At 48.0% G+C, this 22,760-nt stretch overlaps 1 protein-coding gene across 4 annotated transcripts in view; it reads left to right on the plus strand.

The window, feature by feature from the left end:
• The first annotated feature begins 5,671 nt into the window (after window positions 1-5,671).
• Window positions 5,672-22,760, plus strand: part of JCAD (junctional cadherin 5 associated) — a 42,282-nt gene continuing 25,193 nt past the window's right edge. For 2 of the 4 annotated variants that reach the window (XM_049624759.1, XM_049624761.1), the window contains exons 1-2: window positions 5,672-5,777; window positions 18,445-18,783. In XM_049624759.1, the coding sequence (XP_049480716.1) occupies window positions 18,503-18,783 (281 nt within the window). In that variant the 5' untranslated portion in view covers window positions 5,672-5,777; window positions 18,445-18,502. Of the gene's footprint in view, window positions 5,778-15,211; window positions 15,537-15,765; window positions 15,883-18,444; window positions 18,784-22,760 lie in introns of those variants that run through there. The other 2 variants (XM_049624760.1, XM_049624762.1) reach the window with 2 other exon arrangements.

The following is a 22,760-nucleotide window of genomic DNA, read 5'->3' on the forward strand; positions in this document are numbered from 1 at the left end:
TCACCAGGGGGTTGTAAACAACCATGGCCATCAGGTTGGCCCTGTACTGTGATTGATGGATGCCAAATACACAAGCAGAAGGGTGAAGAAAACACGGTTAGGATGGGGATGATCCTAGTGGAAGGGGACAATCCCTTCCACTAGGAACTCAGAATCTAGTAGCTGAACTAAACACATGGGTTGATGAAGCAAATGCAAGGCATGCCACGATCAATGCTGTACCAAGAGCTTAAACAAGATGCTAGAGAAGTTTCACAGAGGCGAACAAGCAAGCTTGTTCAAGCAAGTCATAGAAAGCTTTCTTATATGGGAGATTTCCGATATCTTCAACACTCAACGAGGAGCACTTCTTCAAAATCAGAGCACCCTGGTAACAAATGCTGCCCTTATGTACGTGAAAGACAACAAGTCAAGACCTAGCAAGTACCTGGCACATAAGAAATATTAAATGAGGGCACCTGGGTGGCTCAGTCAGGTTTAGCATCCAACTCTTGATTTTGGCTCAGGTCATGATCTTGCTGTTTGTGACTTCGAGGCACGTGTCGGGCTCTGTGCTGACGGTGCTTGGGATTCTCTCTCTCCCTCTCTCTCTCTGCCCTTCCTGCACGCTCTTGCGTGTGCTCTCTCGCTCTCAAATTAAGCAAATAAACTAAAAAAAAAAAAAAAGAAAAGAAAAGAAAAGAAACATTAAATGAAAGGTAGTTCACACTTCTCCCTCCCAAGTCAGTGTCCTTTTTGTGTTGCTAGCCATTGCCAACTTAATAAGAGGCCAATATGTCATTCTCTCCCCCAATGGAAGCATTGCATTTTTTTTCAATGAATGTTGGTAACCAACTTGTATCATTTTGTTCACATAGTTCCCATTTTTTAATAAGAAGTCGTATTTTTTTTTAATGTTTATTTTTGAGAGAGAGACAGAGCATGAGTGGGGGAGGAGCAGAGAGAGAGAGAGGGAGACACAGAATCCGAAGCAGGCTCCAGGCTCTGAGGTGTCAGCACAGAGCCTGACGCAGGGCTTGAGCTCACGGACCATGAGATCCTGACCTGAGCCGAAGTAGGACGCTTAACCGACTGAGCCACCCAGGCGCCCCAAGAAGTTGTATGGGTTAAAGAAAATGCTAGAGTTGTTTTTGGTTGATCCCTGATTAGCTGGTATGTGATGGCAAGAGAGGCGGCTCAGGGCTGCCCATGTCTGGACCACTCTGATGTCGGCCACATCACTGTCTTTTTGAAGTCACGTGTGCATCTCCCTTCTACCAGTGGGATCCCAGCCAGCCACTGTCATTCCCTGGAGGACAGGAAAACAAGGTTTCCTTAATGAATCTGGGAAAGAATCGCAGACTGCAGGCAGGGGGATGCTTGGAATGTTCTGTCAACCACTAGTAAACAGCAACCCTTTGCTAGGGTGGCGACAGGGCTTGGGAGAGAGGCAGAGCTAGGCTGTTTCCCATTAATGTGTAGCCTCATGGAGGAAAAAAGCCAACAAAGAGATAGCAAATGATTAAAAATGATTTTTCTTATGCAATAACCATGCAGATTCATTCTCCTTAGAGTGAAGGTATATGATTAAAAATATTTGTTATTCTTCTCTTAATCCCCAGGATTGTCAATTTCCTGTCTGGGTTGATGCCAAATCTTCTAAGTCAACAGTTAACAAACATCTATTGCATTTTATTCACAGGAGGCATCGCTGTACCATTCCTCACCATCATACAATGATGTTGATAACTACTGTATTTTGTTTTTTTTAATTTTTTTAAATGTTTTTATTTATTTTTGAAGGAGAGACAGAGCATGAGCCAGGGAGGAGCAGAGAGAGAGGGAGACATAGAATTTGAAGCAGTCTCCAGGCTCTGAGCTGCCAGTACAGAGCCCGATGCGGGGCTCGAACTCACGAACCGTGAGATCATGACCTGAGCCGTGCCTATCATTCTGTTAAGTTTTGACACACTCTTTCTATTTCTTGTGCTCTATTCTTGCTTCTCAAATTTTATTTGTGTAAGAATCATCTGGACATTTACTGGACATTCACTTTAAGAGTACAGATTCCTGGGTCCCAACTGCGGTAATTAGAAATTCTGATTGTGTCCGACGTGGATGAGGACCAGGCATTCGGCTTCCAGTCAAACCCAACATTAATCTGAAATTAGGTGGTCCATGGAACGCAGTTTGAGAAACAGATTTCCAGTTTATGGCCAAAAACAATTATGCAGAATAGCCTCTGAATTAATACAGAGCATGTCAGTATCTAAAAAATATATAAGGTTTATTAGCACTTGTTGACATAAAACCTTTTGTAGTTTTTGTATAATACTTATTGTCTGACTTTTAGTACAAGCCAACGAGAAGGATTCAAGATTTTTATCAAGGACATTAATCTTTAAAAAATGAGAACTGGTAGTGTTTTTCAAACTCAGAAAAACATCAAAGAATATCTAAGTCAACGAAAGGAAACCGTATATTAGGTCATCACAAAAGAGCCCTAAAGCAAGGAGGGAAGAGGGTTATTCTAGGTCCTTGAAAAGGCAAGGAGTTAAAGAAACAAGGTTTTTTTCTTTTCGTTTTTTTTTCTTAAGAGGCCATTAAGCATTCTCTGGTCATTGCACATCTGCCCTGATGACTCAATAATCCAAGTTCCTTCCTGAGTCTGTGAAATCCCTTCTCCAGGACTCAGAGAAAGGCGGAGACATTCGGGCACCCGGGGCTGGAATTTGGCTCACGTTCCCTAGCCGGTGCTGGGTTTCTAACAGCATCACGCTCAAAGTTGTTTTCAATCATATTTTATATCACATATCCCGTAAGCAGCAGACAGATATTTTTGTCCTGTGTTTAAACCTCCCCGAATCAAGTAGGTAGGAGCAAGTGACTGAAGTTGCACAGAAGTGGGGTGGGTGGCAATGAGGAGAAGGAACGTGACTCTTCTTACAGTCAAAATAAAACTTACACAGGTGGTCTCTGAGCGACAAAATCCTGACTTAACGAAGAAATTTCCTTTCCTCTAAAATCATAACCGCCAACATATGCATACATGCGTATGTACAGCTGGCTTCTCACATATCCTGTCCACCACCTCGTGTCTATGCCCCGGTCACCAGTGTGGCAAATTGCCCAATGGATGGACCTCACCAACTTTCACACTCATCTGGGGAAGCACCACCTTCCCCTTTGTAACTCAGACAACTATCTACTCATACTCATGTATCTTTTCAACCTTACCTCCTTCTTCATTTTTCTATTTTCAAATCTTTTGAAAAAATCTCCCACCTTTCTCCTCGCTCTCCAGCCCCTCCACCACCTTCTATCCTCATGTTTTCATTTGCTTGTTCATTTGAAATGGCCTTAGTCATGGTTGGGAAGCAACAGAACAGGGCTGGTGACACATCAGTGCTGGAGAAAGAGGGAAGCAAAACATCTTGAAATGAGGTTGTCATGATAAAGAGCCAGCGCTCAGAAACCACAAAAATCTTTGAAATTGCACCGTCATCTTCTTCAGAATCTACAGTATCTCAATCTCATTACCTTCCTCTAATGAAATCTGCCTTTACCAACCTTTCTGCTGAGACACAATTTCTTATTAAACTTTATTTAGGTATGTTTAGCCTAGTTGCTGGTATTGCTTCTGTGTTTTCTCTATTGCAACTATATAGCATTTCAGTGACATTATAAAACTTCTGCGGGGGTGACCCAGAAACCCAACAATATAACATTGTTCTAATCAGTTTTCGGGCTGATAAATGATCTCGCAGGAATATTGAGCTCCATATGTGTCTGCATAGTGCTGGGCACGTATAGGCATTCCACAAGAAGAAGAAGTTATTTCATTGATTTGACAAATTGAGGACAAATGGGAATTGTATGTCACTGAAGCACTCTGTCCCTGAAAGATGTGTTTATGGCAAGAAGCAATGTCACCACTGTGTATGATTACGATTTTCCAGAAAAGCCTCTGCGATTCATTGTCTTTTTTTCTCATCTTAACTCCTCCAGCCTGGAGATGATACCGTTTGCCTCTGCCTAGACACAACCCACCTGTCCTCCAGGGTGCCCTCCCAGAATGCCTCCCCTGCCGGCTCCAGCCCACAGAACTTTCCATGGTAGGGGCTGCCACTTTCTACATTTTCACTATGTGCCAGGACTATGCTGAGTGCTCAAAAGGCCTTACTTACCTCCTTCAATTCTCATTTCCTAGGAGGTGAACACTGTCATTATCCCCATTTTGTTAGAGAGGAAATTGAAGTGGACAGAAGTAAAGTAATACATCTAGAAAGTGGCAGAAGTACCCCAAATCGGGATCCACACCTTCTTCCTTGAGCACCTGATCACGCTGTCCTGTCTGCACCGTCTCCCCGGTATGCTTGATGTGCGGTAGATAACGCACACACACACAGCATCAGATTTGATTGTTTCTCTTTTCCAGTGTGTTTAGCTCTTTTGCTCTCTTGGCCTATATACTCTTCCATAGTCAGGGTTAAGGGCAAGGGTCTTTGGCCTGATTCTGCAACTTCTGTGTGCCTCCCTGAGCCCCAGTCCCGGTAGTGAGGATCAAAAGAAAACAATCCTCGGACCGGGGTCGTCCATGGTGACAGTGCAAACAGCTTCATGTGTTAATGCTGTTCTGACACTAAATCCACGGTGTGGCTAAGAGGTTTCCTAAAAATTCTGCAGGGATTCCAGTCTGCTCTGCCATCCATGTTTGCCCCTTGGACTTGACTTAGCCAACACCCTCTCTCTCTCTCCAACTCATCAGCAAACTTGAACGCTTCATGTCTTTTCTCTACTCGCCAAAGTACGAGGACTTTTGCCCCTGAGTGAACCTGGCAGTGGTCTAATCACTGCTGCCAGGGAAACGTGGAGTGGGCTACGAATAATTGTTTATTCTGCTCTGAACTCTCCCTCTGACCTCCTCCTTACTCTTGCCTTTAGGCATATCCTACTCCTAGCCTCAGTTTCCTCATCTATCACAAGAGAGGATAAACTAACTGACCTCTAAAGTCTCCAGCCTATAGCTAAGGCTCTTAGAGGTCTTTTTTTAAACGAGGAAATCCCAAGCACTAAGCTGTTGTCCCCGGCATTATTTACTGCTCCTCACACCTTCCATGATTGTGTTTTTCTGAAAGTGTGTGTATGGGTGTTTGTGTGTGTCTGTGTTGTATGTGTGTCTTTGTGTGTGAGTGTGTATATGTGTGTATATGTGTGTGGGTTTGCCTGTGACCGAATGAGGGTGTTTGTATGCATCTGTGTGTGACTGCATATGGGTGTGTTTATGTGCATCTTTGCGTAATTATATATGAGTGTGTGCATCTGTATACAAATATTTTTGTTTTGTATGTATCTGTGTGTGTGTGTGTGTGTGGACATTCGCACAGTGTTGAAGCCGCTCAAACCTAAGTGACAGGGAAAGAGAAAGAAGGTCCAGTCACCTGTACCTCTGGGGAGACCCACCCACGCAGGGCCCACCCGAGGCGGGTGAGCTAGGCTCCCTACTCGGGTGCCGCCCTCCCGCGGAGAGAGCCAGAGCCTGGAGGCCGCCTAGCGGGCGGGGCGGGGATATGGGCGGGGCGAAGCCGGCCGGTGGGCGGGGATGTGGGCGGGGCGAGACCGGGCGGTGGGCGGAGATGTAGGCGGGGCGAGGCCGGGCGGTGGGTGGGGCGGGCGGCGGCGGCTCCGGGCATGCTCCGCCGCGGCGGCTGCAAGCGGGGCGGGTCGCGCTGGTCCCCGGCCGGCCGGAGCGGCGGCGGCGGCGGCGGCGGCGCGGGGCAGCATGAGGGAGCCGCTCGGTAAGTCCCGGTGTGTCTCGCCCCTCCTGACTCCCGCCGCCCATTTGGCCCGTTCCCACGGCGCTACGCGGGCCTCGCCCCCAGCCTCCCGCGCGCGCCCCCAACTTCTCCAGCCCGGACGTTGCTCCGGTGCGAGCCTCCCCCGGCGTTGGGGGGCGTCCGCACCCCCGCCCCGGGCGTCCCACACGGTGCCCGGCCCGGCCGCCGCGGGCCGCACGCCCGCAGCCTCGGGGTGAGGGAGCGTTAGCTTTTGCTGGGAGGGGGCGTCCGCGCCCCTCAGGTGCCCAGCCCGGGTGCGGGACTCGCGGGTCCCGCGCCGAGGGCCGCGGCTGGCGTTAGCGCTCGCTCGGCCCCTTTCGCGGGGAGGGCCCGGAACGGCGGGGGTCGCTGCCTCGGCTCTCGGCGTCCTCCCCGCCGGCCCGGCTCCGGCCAGCCCGCTCTTTCGCCTGCGCGCCCCGACTTCGCGGACAGCACCCCAGGAACTGACAGCCGCTGCTCAGAGTCTCCGAGGTCCCCGGTTCCCACGGTGGCCCCCTACCCGCCCCCCCCCCCCCGGCAGTCCGGACCTGCCCGCGGGACGTTGGGAGCTCGTTGCCGCGCCCGGCGCTCCCTGCTCGGGTCTCCGCCCGGCCTTCCGCGCCCACCGCTTTGCCGGGTCAGGACCCGGGATTAGGGCGCTAATCGCCGCTGCTTCCCAGCAACTGCCCGGGGCTGCCGGGCCTCCCCGGCTGCTGGTGGTTAAGTTGGGGGTGGAGGGGGGGGAGAGAAAAGGGTGGGAGAAAGGAAAGAGCCCCGCCTGAGAGTGCTGTAAATCTCGTTAATCAGCTCGTTTATGGGATCTGGAGCCTGCCTGCCTGCGCCCGGTCTTCGCACTTGGATCTCCTGAGTACCCCCACCCCACCCCCGTCGCCATCAGTTCACCCTAGAATGCCCGGGTTTGCCTAGATGCCCTGACCGCAGTGAGGTTCAGCACCGCTCTTGGTCCTTGTCACTGGAGGTAGCAGCCCAGCCCCCTTGGGTTCCTCTGGGGTTTTGAGAAAGGAGCTGTGATTTCACTACTGGAAAAAAGAAAAATGAGAACTCCTCGCCAGCGCGACCTGGTCATGCCCCATTCCTTGCTCATCCGTGCTCTCTAGGAGCAGAGGACTTTGGGGAATTAGCTTAGGCAGATCACCCTCCCTTTCCGCCTCCCAACACACACACCCTGCCACCCTCACGGCCATCCTCGGCATCTCCTCCCTCTACCCCCATGCTCACCTCTCCCTCCCTTAGTCTAGTTGCCTGGCCTGTCTTAGGGAGACGGATGGGGTAATGTGGACCACACAATTTCAAGGGTGTGTGTGTGTGTGGGGGGGGGCATCTTCAGGCCTTCCTTCTCTGGCTTTTTGTCTTTTCAGATTTGCAAAGAACAGACATCCTAGGGATTTGAGGTGAGGGTTGGAAGATGGGGTGGGAGGGGTCAGGCTGCCAGAAATACTTAGACAAAAATGGCAGACTCAGTATTCAAAACTGAGTGGTCACAGGCTATGCAGGTAAAACTTCAGGAAAACAGTGCCTTGAGTCAGGCAGTTTTAGAAGTTAAGATGACTGGATTATGGCCCTTTGGCAAGGCAAGCGTGTATAGTGTTTTGGAACTCATATGCGGATTCTATTTCAGGACAATTGTGATGGTTTTCATGTGAAATTGGGAATTTGGTAAATTCATGTGGTTTTTCATAATGTTGTGTGGGTTTGAACTTTCTATTTACCTTGCTATTAGGTGTCTAATTCTTAGCCACCAACTAAACAGGCATCCTGCAGGTCCCTAACTATTACTCTGGGGAGGCAACTTGTAGCAAACAGTTTTCACTCCCACAAGAGTGGGTGAGCAAATATTTGTTGAACAGAGGCCTTAATCTGCTGGGCCTTCCTCCTGGCAAACTTCACCCTGTGCTCCAGAGAATGGAAGGTCAGGCCCTTGGCAGGCCCAAGAGATTTAAGGGGATTGGGTGGGCGGAGAAAGCCTGTGCCAGGAAAAAAAGAAGAAAAAAAACAAACCAAAATTTTTTTGTCTTTCTACCTCCTTGGGATATAACTTAAAGTGCCCGAGTGTTCACATGCTCTGGAGGACTTGACAAGCTAATCAGAGTTAGTTAATAACGCATCTGAGTCGTCACAGACTCCAGAAGCATATGGCTTATTGTTCAATAGCTATAAAATGTAACTGGAGATTGGAGGTACACAAGGAGAGTAAATAAGGACCAGTTTTTCATTTAAAAAAAAAAAACACCCAAATCTGAAAAGATCCTTGGACTATAATTTTTTTTAAATGCAGCTTAAAAATAAACTAGAAATGCTATCAGTAAAGACAGCCCAGAAGTCTGTGGTTCCGCCAAGTTCCCATTGTCCTTGTTGGAGAGTCCTGTAGTTTGGGAGGACAGTAAACACCAGTCGTGCTGTAGGAGTCCAGAATTTCTCCCTTAATGAGCTTGGCGGGATTTCACGCTAATTAATCTAGAGAGAGTTTAGAACACAGAGTGTTGCGTTGAAACAATTGTTCTGTTGTGGTTTTGATTTTGATAAGCGAAGACTATGCCTCTGAAATCCTTTAGGTCTATCGTTGATCCCATTACCAATGTTTCTTTTTATTTATTTATTTACTTACTTTTTTGGTAACAGATGTTGTTTTTCACCTTTTGGATGGGAAGGGTTCTCTCACTCATTAAAACCTTGCTGCTGTGTTTTGTTCCAAGAGCTTACCAACTTAAGGAGTGCTGAGGGACACTTGGTAAGGCCAGCAGCCCGGGGCGGGGGTTGGGGGGGGGGGCAGATGGGTCTCCAATACTTTGATATATCCTTTAACCACTAACAGTCATGTAAAAAATACAGGAACTGCCCTGATACTGAAACGTCAGTTATCTTGATTTAAATTTGTGGTATCTTGTTTAGCATTTGGACTATTACCTTTACTTTCTTTAAATATATTCTCCAAAAACTTTCTGTAGATAATATAGTTGGGCACAGGCAGGCTAAACTAGTAAAGATTAATTATTAGACCGTGAAATATCCTTGTAAGTTGTTGCTTGTTGGTGATCTCTCTGTAGCTTACCTATAAGCTTGTTTCTTCTGTACGTAAATGAAAGAATGAAGAGATACCAAGATACATTTCGAAGAAGGGAAAAAAAAAAAAAAGGAGAGTGAGAAAGCAACTGCATGTATACAAAGAATAGGAGAGATAGAAACCGAACTGTTGGTGGTTATCTTTTGGCACAGTGGGGTTACTGGGAACTCTTTTTTCTTCAACACTGAATTTTGCAGCGTTTACTTCTAGAATAACTTTACATGACTTTTGCAATTAGAAAATAATTTACAAGTTTTATGAAATGATTTGAACTTTAACATTATTATAAAACCTTGGCTCTTTTGTTCTCAAGATATTTTCAAAGAAAACTAGTGTGTTCTAAGTTTAATAGACTATTCCAGGAATCTTTACATGTGGAGTTTGACATGCATGTTGGTAGTGGGATTAAATTCTAGTCTATTGTAAGTTTTATGGTTATTTTCGCAAATAGCCAGAAATTCCAGAAGATTTAAAAAATCTTATCCAATTTTACTCCTCTTCTTAATGACTACTAATCTTTGAGAAATGTTAATGAGGTACTTAGGGTCTCATAAAAAGGGGGTGGGGTCACCAAAGCAATAATTGTGTGACAGAACGTAGAGGTGAAAGAGAAGACGGGAGTGTGTGTGTGTGTGTGTGTGTGTATGTGTGTGTGTGTGTTCACTCAGGTCTTGGGGGAAAAGACAAAAAAGAAGTTAGAAGAGATAATATTTATGAAAAAAATAAAGTGCATAACATTTGGTACTTTGTTTCCCTTGTCTCTCTCTGTTTTGGAATCAGTGCCTTAACACCGACCCAACCCAGCAAGATTAGCATTCCAGAAGTCCTTTTGATCTGAGACCCAAGTTTTCCACCTCCTTTTTTTTTTTTTGTCACCCTGAAGAAACTTAACTCAGGAATGGTTACCATACTGAAATTATTACTTCACAGATTAAATATGCTTTTTATGTGGAGAAGATTTTAACAACTTGAGTGCCCTGACAAGAGCTGGTCATCACAGTATTGTGGTATGGTAACAACAGCGTGTGAGCACTTCACCGCGCCAGAGCTTACACTGAAACTGTTGAGTTCTTTCTTTCATTAAGATGGAAAAGAGAAATGGCAATCCTATTGTTCATAATAAAGTACATAGAAAGCAGTAAACATCCATGTGTCAGTTAGCAACGTGCTTCATCCTGCTGTTAGGTCTTAGCTATTTACCTCTTGTTTAAAGAAAGTACTTTGTTATATATTAATCATAACATTAGACTGAAAAGTTGTCAGTGGAAGAAGTATTTACAGTGAACTGCCAACAACTTGAGGGACTAATTACATCTTAAATATGGAATGTCAGTGAACACAACTGAGAAGTTTTAGGTTTTCTAGAAGAGTAACAATGTCTAATCAAGACCTTTAGAATGCTGTTTTGTAATCTTGTATTAGATTTTTATCAGCAGAACATGTAACTTTAGGCTTCCTGGAAACAGGTTAAGAAACTCTGTAGCAGATAAGACCCATGTGCCATATACTAGACCCTTAGAACCTTATGTAATTTATTGCTCATTTATTTTTTTCTTCAGTGTTTCTTTTCATTGAGCCTGCCAAATACGTAATATATTTTCAAAGATACATTTTCCTAATCCTACCTAAGAAACTGTTCTTAATTGTTTTTCTTTCTATCTGTCCATCTATCCATCTATCTATCAATCAAGTAAACCCTACCCCTAACGTAGGGCTCGAACTCAACAAGCCCAGGATCAAGAGTCACATGCTCTACTGACTGAGCCAGCCAGGCACCCCTAAGTTTTTTTTTCTGATGGTGAGATCATATTAAGTTAAAGTACACGAAAGTGTCAGCATATGGCCATTTTTTCCTTGAAAACGGCGTTACTTCATATGGCTCTACCAAATGCATTTCGTGACAGGTCACTGTAAAATACAGTAAAATATAAATAAGAACATTAAAAAAAAAAGCAAACCAGAATAAAACACCACTGTTGACATTTTGATATGTTTCCTTTTGGTGATTTTTCTCGTGTGTGTGTGTGTGTGTGTGTGTGTGTGTGTGTGTGTGTGTGAAATTGCTATTGCACTGAATGTAGGGTTTGTATCCTGTTTTTCTGTTTAACGTGGTACCATGAGCATTTCCCTGTGCCATTGCATATCTGAAAACATAATTTTATACACGTGTGTACATATTCTAGTCTACTGTGTGGATGCATCAGGGTTTTGTTTTGTTTTTTTAACCATATCTCAAGTGGACATTTATTTGGTCTAGTTTTTTTGTCATCATAATTGAAACTTGGGTAAGTCTCTTTATAGAAGACTTTGTGGGTATCTCTGATTATTTCATTAGGATGGATCCCAGGAAATGAGATTATTAGAGTTTCAGGTTTTTGAAGGTTTTATAACATATCACTTTTAAGAAAGGAAATACCCATTTACACACAGATAGTTCCCCCCTCCCCATTCGTACGCCCCCACAAATAGGAGAACCCTTACAGCTTACCATGCCCTTACCAACAAATACTGCCTTCTGGAAACTTTGATAATTTGACCAGTGAATAATGGCATTTGGGTTTACTTTACGTATCTTTGATTACTGGTGAGAGTGATCATTTGTTTTACATTAAAAAAATTTTTTTTTTACATTTATTTATTTTTGATAGAGACAGAGCACAAGTGGGGGAGGGGCAGAGAGAGAGAGAAGGAGACACAGAATCCAAAGCAGGCTCCAGGCTCCGAGCTGTCAGCACAGAGCCCGATGCAGGGCTCAAACTCACAAGCCGTGAGATCATGACCTGAGCCGAAGTCGGACACTTAACCGACTGAGCCACCCAGGTGTCCCAATTTGTTTTACATTTTTAATTGGGTATTTGTCTTTTTCCTTTATTTTCAGTTCATGTTCTAGGCAAATTTTAAAAGGAAGAAGAGTTTTGGTTGATCTGATGAGCTTATTAATAGTTTTATTTCATTGTCGTGGGGAGCCTTACAACTGTAAATACGAGAACAAAAACTATTTTTTATTTTTAAGGCTGTAGAGGGAGGAGGAATTGGTACCTGTTATGAAATAACATCCATTTGCCAACGTCTACCCTGGTGATGAGCCCCTAGTCGACATACTACAACCTAGACCATTGCATCTGCAAGGGAGGGTGTTGGCTGGCCTTGTGTCTTTATGTTCTTTAGTACAGCCCAGTGCCTAGCACATTCAGTGTAAAACAAGTGTCCTGACCAACCTAAGTTGGAATAAGAGTGCAACACCTGCCCTCCGGGACCCCTGGGTGGAGAGTTGCTGGATGGTGTACTCCATGGCCTCAGCCCCCACCCTCTCCTCTTCCTCTTCTTCGTATGTGACCATTTTGCTCAGCTCTCTTGGTTGGCCTCTATGGGTGCTAATGGGGCCAAGGTCAGAGGTTCTGTCTTCGTATGACCTATTTAGCTTTGTTCCGTGTCATGGCCACAAGCTGTACCCTTTTTACTGTGGCCAGCTGACTTAGAAACACATGCTGTTCATCACAAGGGTGAATAGGCTAGAGAGACAGACAGATTTCTAGAACGAGAAGGACCCCGAAGAACCTTCAGAGAAGACTGAAGCCCAAAGATGTTCCCTTCTTTTGTGCAGTGTCTCAGGCTCAATTCAACACAACAGATACATATTGAACAACGTGGAGAAACAGAAATTCATCCCTACAATGAAGGGGTGGACAGCTCTCTGCTTAAATGCTAATGGCTAATATTGAATAGAACTTCGAAATCTACCACAAAATAAGATTACTTTAAGTGGTCTCGTTCCGGTTTTTTGGACAGGACAAATAAAATGATGAAAATCCACTCAAAAATGATTTGGAGAAAAAAATGTATGGGACTGGGTTGGTTAAATTACAATCAAATTACCTGTCATCTTCTCCAACCGACACTTATTTCTGATTTCCGCATTTCTCTTAAATGACCATTATCTTAGTCGCCAAGTAAGACATTACACTTGTTTTCTTGAAAATGACTTGTATTATTCCTTTTCCCCCATCTCCTCTGCTACCAGCCTTGCACGTTACAAGAGAAGAGACATAACTGCTCGTCTGCACGTCTGTCTGTGTTCTAACCACTTTAGTTGTCCACTTTCCCACCATACTGATTGTCAGGCACACTTTCCCCTGCTCACCCAGACGCTTTTGTGGTTTCCCCTTGCCCAGATGAAGCCCAGATTCTATCAGTGTTGTAGATAAGAGTGACTATTTCTAGATCGATAGTTTTTCTTTTAGAATTTAGGTGGCTTTTTTTTCTTGGAGGTCACTCACTCCTCTCCCATTTACCATAGCTGTAGTTTGTCTGCTTCTCCAGTTCACACAACAGGTTTCACGATAGCTCTGTAGGAGCCTGAATCCAAAAATGACCAAAGAGGGCTACTGAAGGTCACAGAGCAATGACGTGATCTATGTGTGAATGAGTCCTATTACTGGGCATTGAAAATTAATACAAACACTGCCATCAAAACCTTACAGTCAAGTGAGGCATCAGGCCTTGCGGCTGTGTGTGCATATGTACATATGTGTGTGTGCCCTGGTGTGTATTGGGAAAGAATCCTGTAGAAGAGCCATCTTAACCCAAGAGAAGAAAGGAGATTTTTTTTTTCCTTTTAAGTATAGTTTTGCACTTAAAAACTTGTTTTTAATGTTTATTTATTTTTGACAGAGCGTGAGTGGGGGAGGGGCAGACAGAGGGAGACAGAGAATCTGAAACAGGCTCCAGGCTCTGAGCCGTCAGCCCAGAGCCCAACGCGGGGCTCGAACTCACAGACCGTGAGGTCATGGCCTGAGCCGAAGTCGGCCGCCCAACCGACTGAGCCACCCAGGCGCCCCTAGTTTTGCACTTTAATGTCACCGTGCCTTTCATTTTTCCTTGTTTATATTTAGGCAGTATTTGGTAAATTAGGAAACTTCTATTGTCATCAAGGAAGGAAATTTAGATGGGTAAGCCTAAAATAGTAGTGAGGGCTTTGCAGCTAGACAGACCTGTGTTTGAACCTCCGATCTGCGCTTACAGGCTCAGGCCCTCAGCCTCAGTGTTCTTGTCTGCAAAATGGAGACATCCGTAGCTACCTTAGGAAGTTTGCTGGGAGCATAAAATGAAATAAAGTGTGCTTTCTCTCTGAACATGTTTGTTCTTACGTTAAATGTTTCATCTGTGTGAATGGTATTTAGATATTCACAGAATGAAAAAAATAAATAAAGTGAGCTCATTTGTCTCTTGTGTCCCGGTCCAGCTGGTGCTAAAAGTCCCCTCCTTCCCTAAGATCCTATCCAGGCACCTTCACTGTCCTGATCTCTCTTCCTAGATGAACAAGGTAACGAACCAAAGTAGGGAAGGAAAACATTTCTTAAATGAACTGGCTGGACAATCATACTTACAGGGTGATCTTACAGTGCAGATCCACCTTGAGGTGGATTTCAGTCTTCCTTCCAGAAGCTTCCTTGACCCCTTGAGACTGGGTCAGGGTCCCTTCTGCCTATTTTCCTGCTGTCTGTACAGCAGGATAGTAAGATTCTCAAGGGCAAAGTATGTGTCTTATTCATTATACTTTGAGTGTCTGGTGGTTTCTAAGCACTCAGGAATTGTGCTTCAATGTTTTGGGCTCTCCAAAGTACCACTTACTCTTCTAAGTGACTTGGATGGAGATTGAAATATCCATTCCCAAAAGATGAGATATGTGGGTGATATAAAGCAGGTTTGACCTTGGAAATCAAAAGTCAGATCCCAAGGGATACAAGAGGAAATGGTCTAAACTTCATGGCGAAAATTAACAACTAATATGAAGTCTTTCCATAAGGCAAGTAGTAACCCTTCAGAGACAAACTAGAACCACGGTAGCATGATAAATCCACAATCTTGGATTTACGTGGTGATTTATGCTTTTATATATCTTTATTTGGTCCTCAAACAGTCTAGTGGCACGGGCAGATGGGAGCATTGCCATTTCGCAGATCAGGAAACTGAGGTTTGGTATAGTTAGTGACTTATTCCAGGGGTCATAGCTGGGGCTGGGTGCCAGCGGCATTAGCACTAGGATTAAAAGGATCACCCCTGAGGGGCGCCTGGGTGGCGCAGTCGGTTAAGCGTCCGACTTCAGCCAGGTCACGATCTCGCGGTCCGTGAGTTCGAGCCCCGCGTCAGGCTCTGGGCTGTTGGCTTGGAGCCTGGAGCCTGTTTCCGATTCTGTGTCTCCCTCTCTCTCTGCCCCTCCCCCGTTCATGCTCTGTCTCTCTCTGTCCCAAAAATAAATAAAAAAAAAACGTTGAAAACAAAAAAAAAATTAAAAGGATCACCCCTGATACTTTGTTACTTGAGCCATACCCATACCTTTCGAAGTTGTTAAATCCAATGCTATAATAATTTACATTTATGGCAAATTTTGCTGTGTGTTTGTAGTTACAGCCACCCTGTGAGTCGGTGGGTGGGTGATCAGTTAAATACTGTTGATTTAGAATGCTGGGATCTCAGGATCAGAAAGAGACTTTAAAAGGGACAGCTTTTTGTCCAGTTCATTGGATGCCTGTCTCCTCAGCAAGCCAGCTCCTCTAACGGTGGCCGCTGTGATTGACGTGTGATGGGGCGCTTGCTACCTCTTGAGGCAGCCCATCCCGTCTTAAGTAGATGAGGATGCTAAAGACAGTAAGCAGACGGTGAGAGGGATTGGAAAACCCATATGACTGTTCCCAGATCTGTCTCAGGTGGTGTTTAGCATGGGTGGAAATGAGGTGGAGGCCCAGGGGAAGAGTTGGGATCAGAAGGTGAAGAGTGTCAGCCCAAGGAGAGAAGTCCTCGGGGATCGGGTGGTGGCTGGGACGGCCCATTTGGGTTGTGGGGCTTGCGGGTATGCCCATTCCTCTTTGTTCTCCCGCACGGCTCTAGGCCTGGTGTCCTGAAGCTGGCGTGCTTTGTAATCCCGCTCCGCAGAGGCACCTAGCCTCCGTGAGGCAACACAAGTCCGGAGTTCCCAATAACCAGTATGCTTTTGACCTCACACCTGTAAGTTCAAGTTATGGCTCTTACCTTTTGGATCTTTTTTGAAAGAGGTTTATGGGTCGGCCTGGGTCGTCATGCCACTTGAGGGTTTGTTAAACACAATGTCCACGCGGACGTGGCCATACCAGACCAACCAGACCATCTCCTTGCCCAGTAAGAAGAGGGGCCGAGTGTGTGTTTGGTGAGGGCCCTCTCTCCTTGCGCACTGGCAGGGGGCTGTGCCGTGGGCGCTGCCTGCCCCCCTGTGTCCTGCATGGTACATGGCTTTTAAAGAGCCTGACACGGTAAGAGAAACTTAGTGTAATAAGACCTACATTCCAGGGCTTACTGTGGTGCCGACTGTATGAGTGACATGAAGCCAGTCGGGGGGGGGGGGGGGGCCCGATCTATGGGGGCCCTCCCTGATCTAAATGCTACAATGAGATAATTGCACCCCAGATCTATTTTATATACCAATTCCCTCTCTCATACACACGCACATGCAGTTTATCTAGTGAACTCCTAATCATTCTTCAAAACCCAGCTTAAATGTCCCTTTCTCCTTTTGTGCATTCCTTCCACAGTTATTTATTGAGAGCAGGCTATGTGCTAGATGCCGGGGGTATAGCACCGCACAGAACAGGGATTCGCCTTCGTGGCCTTGCCTCTGTGTTCCCGTAGCCCTCCCTGTGTTTGTAATGGGATCACTTTCCCCTGTGGACCGTAGTCCAGTGACTTGCAGTGGAATCCAAGAACACATGCTCGCCTCTCTGGTCCTTCCATTCCTGTGAACGGCCCAAGTGGTACAACCCCTGCGAGCCGTGCAACAGAAGCGTCAGGAATGGCTTCTGCTACAGTAACCGCCAGGGCCTGTCAGCCTTCCATAAGATGTGGGGGCCTCGTGGGAAGTGATCGACTTCCCGAGTTCGATGCTCTCTGCGCTGATGGCCGGGACTTTTCTGCCACCGTAACGGAGCATGTGGTGAAGAGCGAGGACGCGCCCGGTCAGCAGAATTGTGGGATGGGCCCCCATAAGAATTCCCCCGACAGGAAGCACATGTGTCTCCCTTTCACCTGCACACAGGCCGGCAGGCATTTCCTGGCCATTGTTCGCGGGGGCTGCCACGGCGCCGTTTCCGTCCACCAGAGAAGTGGGGCCGGCTCTGGCCTAGCTCTTGCAGGCCTGGCCCGCGGCCCAACCTCCGGGGACGCAGGGCTGCTCCCCACTAGCCGGAAGCCATGGGAAAGAAGATTCCCCTGGGTAAAAATAAACATGGCCCCGCCTGTTTTACACCTGTGCTCACAGGTAGGTTCCTTCTGTTCCGTGGTCCTTCTGCCCTGGGCCGGTTGACTTGGGGAAGTTGCCCAAGTGGAATTCATCTACCACGGTGGGATTGGGCAGTGGCTCCAGAGGGAAGAGCTGCCCCAGGATTTGTTGGCGAGAAATCTGAGTTTTAAAAATTTCACGTCACAGGGGCGCCTGGGTGGCTCAGTCAGTGAAGTGCCCGACTTGGGCTCAGGTCGTGATCTCGCAGTCTGTGAGTTCGAGCCCCGTGTCAGGCTCAGAGCCTGGAGCCTGCTTCGGATTCGGTGTCTCCCTCTTTCTCTCTACCCCTTCCCCGCTCATGCTCTCTCTCTCTCTCTCTTTCTCTCAAAAATAAACAAACATAGGGGCGCCTGGGTGGCGCAGTCGGTTAAGCGTCCGACTTCAGCCAGGTCACGATCTCGCGGTCCGTGAGTTCGAGCCCCGCGTCAGGCTCTGGGCTGATGGCTCGGAGCCTGGAGCCTGTTTCCGATTCTGTGTCTCCCTCTCTCTCTGCCCCTCCCCCGTTCATGCTCTGTCTCTCTCTGTCCCAAAAATAAATAAAAACGTTGAAAAAAAAATTAAAAAAAAAAATAAACAAACATAAAAAAAAATTAAAAACAATTTCACGTTGGAAGGGAGAAGTTGGGGATTGTGGAGCGTGCTAGGTGTGCGTGCTTGGCCAGCCGGGCCCGTGGTCTCTCACGATGCGCCCAGAGACCTGGGCTCAGCTCGCAGCAGCCCGGTGTGGCCACCCCCCAGAGCCCCCAGAGCGCCAGGGTGGATCACAGCTCCGTGCTGATTAGAGATCCGGCTCTGCCCTTTGAGAGCAAAAGGTATGGCTGCAAGATGACAAGTATAATAAGGTAAAGCCGGACACTGGCAGTTTCTCATTTTAGAAACTCAACGAGGTAATTGCAGCTTCCGCATCTGTATTTATTTTGCCTTCACTGCTCGTGCCCATTGTTTTTGGATGCCCGGGGCAAGGGAATGGTGGACACTGTTAATCATTTCATTGCTTCAACGCTAGTCCAGACTCTTCTGCAAGAGGCAGCCGGCACAGGGTGGGGTCCCCAGGTTTCCCGCCTCATCCTGCAGAGCCCGTGCCACGTGCACCATCCCCAGTGAGTTAGACGGGGCAGAATTTTAGGGGGAGCGGTCCCCATTCCTTCACGTTCCCAGCCGGGGACGAGTTTGGTGGGAGCGAGGGGAGGAGGACGTGTCAGCCGCAGCTCCGGGGAGAGTCGGACACCCCTCACGAACCCTCTCTGTTGTCCCTTCAGGGTGGGTCCTGCCAACGCGACGGTCCCGGCGGCCGAGCTCCCATGAAGCCAGCGCATTATGTACAGCGTAGAGGACCTCCTGATTTCTCATGGATACAAGCTGTCAAGAGGCATCCAGGCGCCACACGACGGTGACCGCGAGGGCCGCCGGCACGCCAGGCCCCGCGCGCGAGCTGGCCAGGGCCTGCTGAATGGGTGCGAGGATGGCCCCGCGGGTCCCCCCCCCAGTAAGCCGTCCCCAGGGAAGGGCCACGTGAGTGCCTCGGAAGACAGCCACCACCTACGGAGAGCCCTCGGGGAGCCCCAGAGCTCTTCTGCTTCTAGAGCTCGTGAGGCGGGGTAAGCTCCCACAAGAGCCCGCCGTTTTCTTTTGTCTCGGGGACTTGGTGGCAGGTGTGCAAGACTGATCCTTCAGAGAGAGGTGGGGAAGGGTGAGAGACAGGGGCACTTCGTTCCATGGGCCGGGGGGAGGGGGGGGGTGGGTGCAGGGTTCGCCGCACTGAGCACAGGGCCTGGCCACGGGAGGCCTTCGATGAACAGTGGTCAGCAGGTGAATTCTGTCATGGGAAACCCATGGCATTTTAATACCCACCCTCTGTTTTCCCTTAGAATCTCCTCATATTGCCTTCTCTAGGAATCGTTTAAAAACCCTGGAGAAGCTAGTTTCTGTCAGGCACACATTCCTAGTGCATCAGGCTTCCTTAGTAATTAATATGTTTCAATATTGCGTACGTTACAGAGTTGGAAGAGGTGTATGTCCCCCTCCGTGTGTGAAGAAGAAAACCTTTCTTCTTGTACATTTGTGTAATTTCGTTGCCTTCCAACCCATCTTTCTCTTGCACACACTGGCCCTAATGTGGGTGTCCCATCTGAATACAGCTGCAATCTGTGGGTGTTTTCCTACAACAAAGAAGAGGGCGGGTTGGCTGGGGGGCCAGAGGCGGGGGTAAAAAAGAGGGAATTTGGGCGGCTTGCCACAGAGCCCATGAGAGGGGAGCCCTGTGGCCCTCATGCACACGGTTTCCACCTAGAGGAGACCCTTGTCATCACTTCATAAAAGTGCGTTTGTCTCCAGGGCTGCGTTAGGACCAGGCTCAGACTGGAGGAGGAGGGTTCTGCCTCTGTAGAGCAGATTATGTAATTGTGCATAACCGGCAAGAAAGGGACCAAAGCAACCAGTGGAAGCAGAGGCCTATCTTCAAGGGAAACAAACACACAAAAAGCCAAGCAAACTTAAAAGGGGAGTGAGTTCAGTCTAGAGGGAAAGAAGCAGGCTTCCATGGTGAAAACTCACCTTTCCCAGAGAGGATTTTCCATGTTGGTTGACAGCTTTCAGGTGAGGAAGGGAGAGGGTTCATTCTTAAAATTTAGAGCGTTCAGCCCCATCATCGAGTAAAAGCAAAGGTGATTGCCTTCCACGTGCGTGGTGCAGTGAAAGCAGACTTATGTTGCCACGTCAGAACCATTTCTCTGGCAAGGGTTAGTGGCCAGGTTCAGGACGACACCCACAATGGAAAGGGACGTAAAACTGCTTTTATTTAACCTTGCCCTTCAGACTCACACGTGTGTCCACTACTGTCTTGGGCCTAAGTCTCTTTTTGGCCACGTTCCCTGAAAAACACGCCCGCCCTGGATTTTGGAAGAGGCTGCTTTCGGATGAGTTGGCTGAGAATTAGAGAATTAGTGTAATTACCACTACACAAACTTGTGCTGGACTTTGTCCTGCCCTCTGTTGCTTCTAGCTCTGTGCTGAGTGTATCTGTACCTTCCACCTTGGATTTCGGGGCCCTGAGGCTGTACCTTGTCTCCCCTTCTTGTGTGTTTCCTACGGAGTTTGTTATGGTTGCTGGATACACAGTGTGTTTAATATGTGCTCGTGGATTCAGTTCTTTCTTCCACTGTTGAGGGGCAGAAGTCCTCAACTTGTAGTGAGGTAAAGACTGGGGCAGTGGAATCCCTACAGATGGCCCTTGGAGGCTTTGTGGGGGCTCCCTCAATCTCAGAGGGCTGGATCAGAGATCAGAGTTGGGTCCCACAGTGGGGGTTAGTAAAGTCCCCTCTAGAATGCTGTGTGGGCCATGTGGCCCCCACGCTCGTCTACAACTTGCTCAGGACTTTCTAGCCCCTTTGTGCTAAAAGGTTTTTGGGGACCCCAGGCACTCACAGCCCAGCCCCTAGGTAGGTAGGCATAATCGGATCTGTAGGCAGTCTTTCTTTCTGTCATGAAAAGTGCTCAGCTCAGTGGCTTTGTGTGGCACTGGGATGTCTTCATACAGATGACCGTGTTCTTGGCAGATCTGGCCATGTCCCCCCAGTTCTGAGGGGGGCCGATTACCTTCTGAGATGTATCTTAGCTGTCAGACTGAAGGTTGCCTTGTAGGGTAAAAACAGAAGATGCATACGTGTTCGCAGAAATCCATGCCAGTGCCCAAAGCCTCCGAGACCAGCTGCAAGCCTTCCTGGGTTGAAGTGAAAAGATGTTTTCTTTCTTTAGTAGCTTATAGAGACCTGAAAACAGGAGGCAAACAGAAAAGCAAACAGAAAGGTAGGCAGGAGAATGCGTTTTCAGGAGAAAAAAAAAAGTGCCTTGAGAGGAAATAAAGAGGTGCTAATCGTTAAAGCCTGAAAACTGAAGAAAAAGCAAACCCAACAATACTTTGGCTTCTGTGAACTCTGAATCTGGATGAGCAAATGGTGCTTTGCCAAATGCTAGCCTCCAGGCTGCCGACCAGGGCAGCTGTGGTCCTGCTGCGTGCCCGTCCCACACGGCGACTCTTCTGGGCTGGGCTCCAGGTCTGGAGGGGCAGGGGGGCCCGGGAAGGGCAGGTGGGGCCCCCAACTCCACGCCATCAGGGTGGCTGGGAAGCATCACGAGGGTACCCTCTTGCACTCTCTTAGGAGGGTTGAGGTTTGCCTTAGAGAGTATCCCCCCCACCCCAGGCCAGTCCTCAGGGCCTCGTGGACTTCCCAGAGAAGGCGGTGGTCAAAGTGGTTTCCAAGGCCACGGGGGCCAAAAGAAGCCTGGTTTGTTTTATTCTATTAGGAGAGCACGTTAGCAGAGTCATATTTTATAGCCAAAGGACATGAAGCCCAGAGGTCCTCGGTGACTCTGTAAGGGCCACTCGGAAGGAAGCCTGGCTTGGGCCCCAGGCTCCAGGCTGCCAGGCAGGCCAGCGTCTGCTGCTCCATAGCGGTGTCGGGCCTGGATCAGCTCTCCCTGGGTGGGGCCTGTCCCTGCTTGAGAGGGGCCTGCATTTCTCCAAGCTCCTTTCACAGCTGCCTTGTGGCGGACTGTCCTCTCTCACTTCCTTGTCCTCCGCCCTCTCTATGGGCACGAGGGGATGTGCGGTGGCTCCCAGGGCACAGCTGTGTCCCTTTCCTGTCTGGGGAGCTGCCTAAGGAATGCATCCTGTCTAATCTAATCTAATCTAATCTAATCTAATCTAATCACCTAGATCAGATACGTGTGCACAACTTGGCTTCTCTCTGTCATCTGGGGTGTGGCTTAAACATCAAGACTGCCTTGGGAGCATGATCGTGCTTCTTCCTTTCCCTCTCGAATTAACATCATCTTACAACAGAGTTTCTTATGTAAGGGCTGGTTATATCCAGTAAAATGAAGAAAAAAGAAAAAAAGAAAAACCACAAATATGGAGCCTTGACTAGATTTCCAAACATGCAGGATGCATGTTTCCCAACTTGGCCGAAGAGGCTGTGCTTTGAGCTTGCACTGTTACCGTATCAAGTGACACGGAGATCCCGACACGGGCAGAGCATGACAGTTGTGTCATGTGGGGAGCTGAAGGAGCCGCTGGCTTGCTGAGAAGCTCTTGTACTCAGGTGGTGCAGATGGGCCCAAGAGTCACTTCCTGCTGGTACACATGTATCCGAATTAGTGAGGAGAGAGCTCCCTTCCAAAGCTACGTGCAGGGTGTTGCACTGGGTCCTTGACCCCCTTCGCCTGCAGCGTCACCCCCCATCTCCGTATGGCCCTGCAGGCCTCCTTCTCCACGCCTGACCTGCCTGCCCTATGCCTTCTCGTGCTTTCAGGGTGCCAAGCACGCAGGGCCACCGTGTGTTCCCCGGCACTAAGCCCTGCCTAGAAGCACCTGGGGCCCTCCTCCCACTCCCCTTGGAAGCCCCACCCATCAGTTTGGTGGCTTCTTCAGCTCTCCCAGTCGGAATGACTGGCTCCCTCGTGCCCCTCCAGGGTTGCCACCAGCTTCCTGAAAGCTGACCCCATTTCTGATTCACCTCTGGTTTTGCTAAAGCCTATTAAGGAATTTTGCACTTATTAAAACACTCAGAAAAACTTC

Source organism: Panthera uncia, chromosome B4 (assembly GCF_023721935.1).
Source record: "Panthera uncia isolate 11264 chromosome B4, Puncia_PCG_1.0, whole genome shotgun sequence".
In the NCBI taxonomy this organism is placed as follows: Eukaryota; Metazoa; Chordata; class Mammalia; order Carnivora; family Felidae; genus Panthera; species Panthera uncia.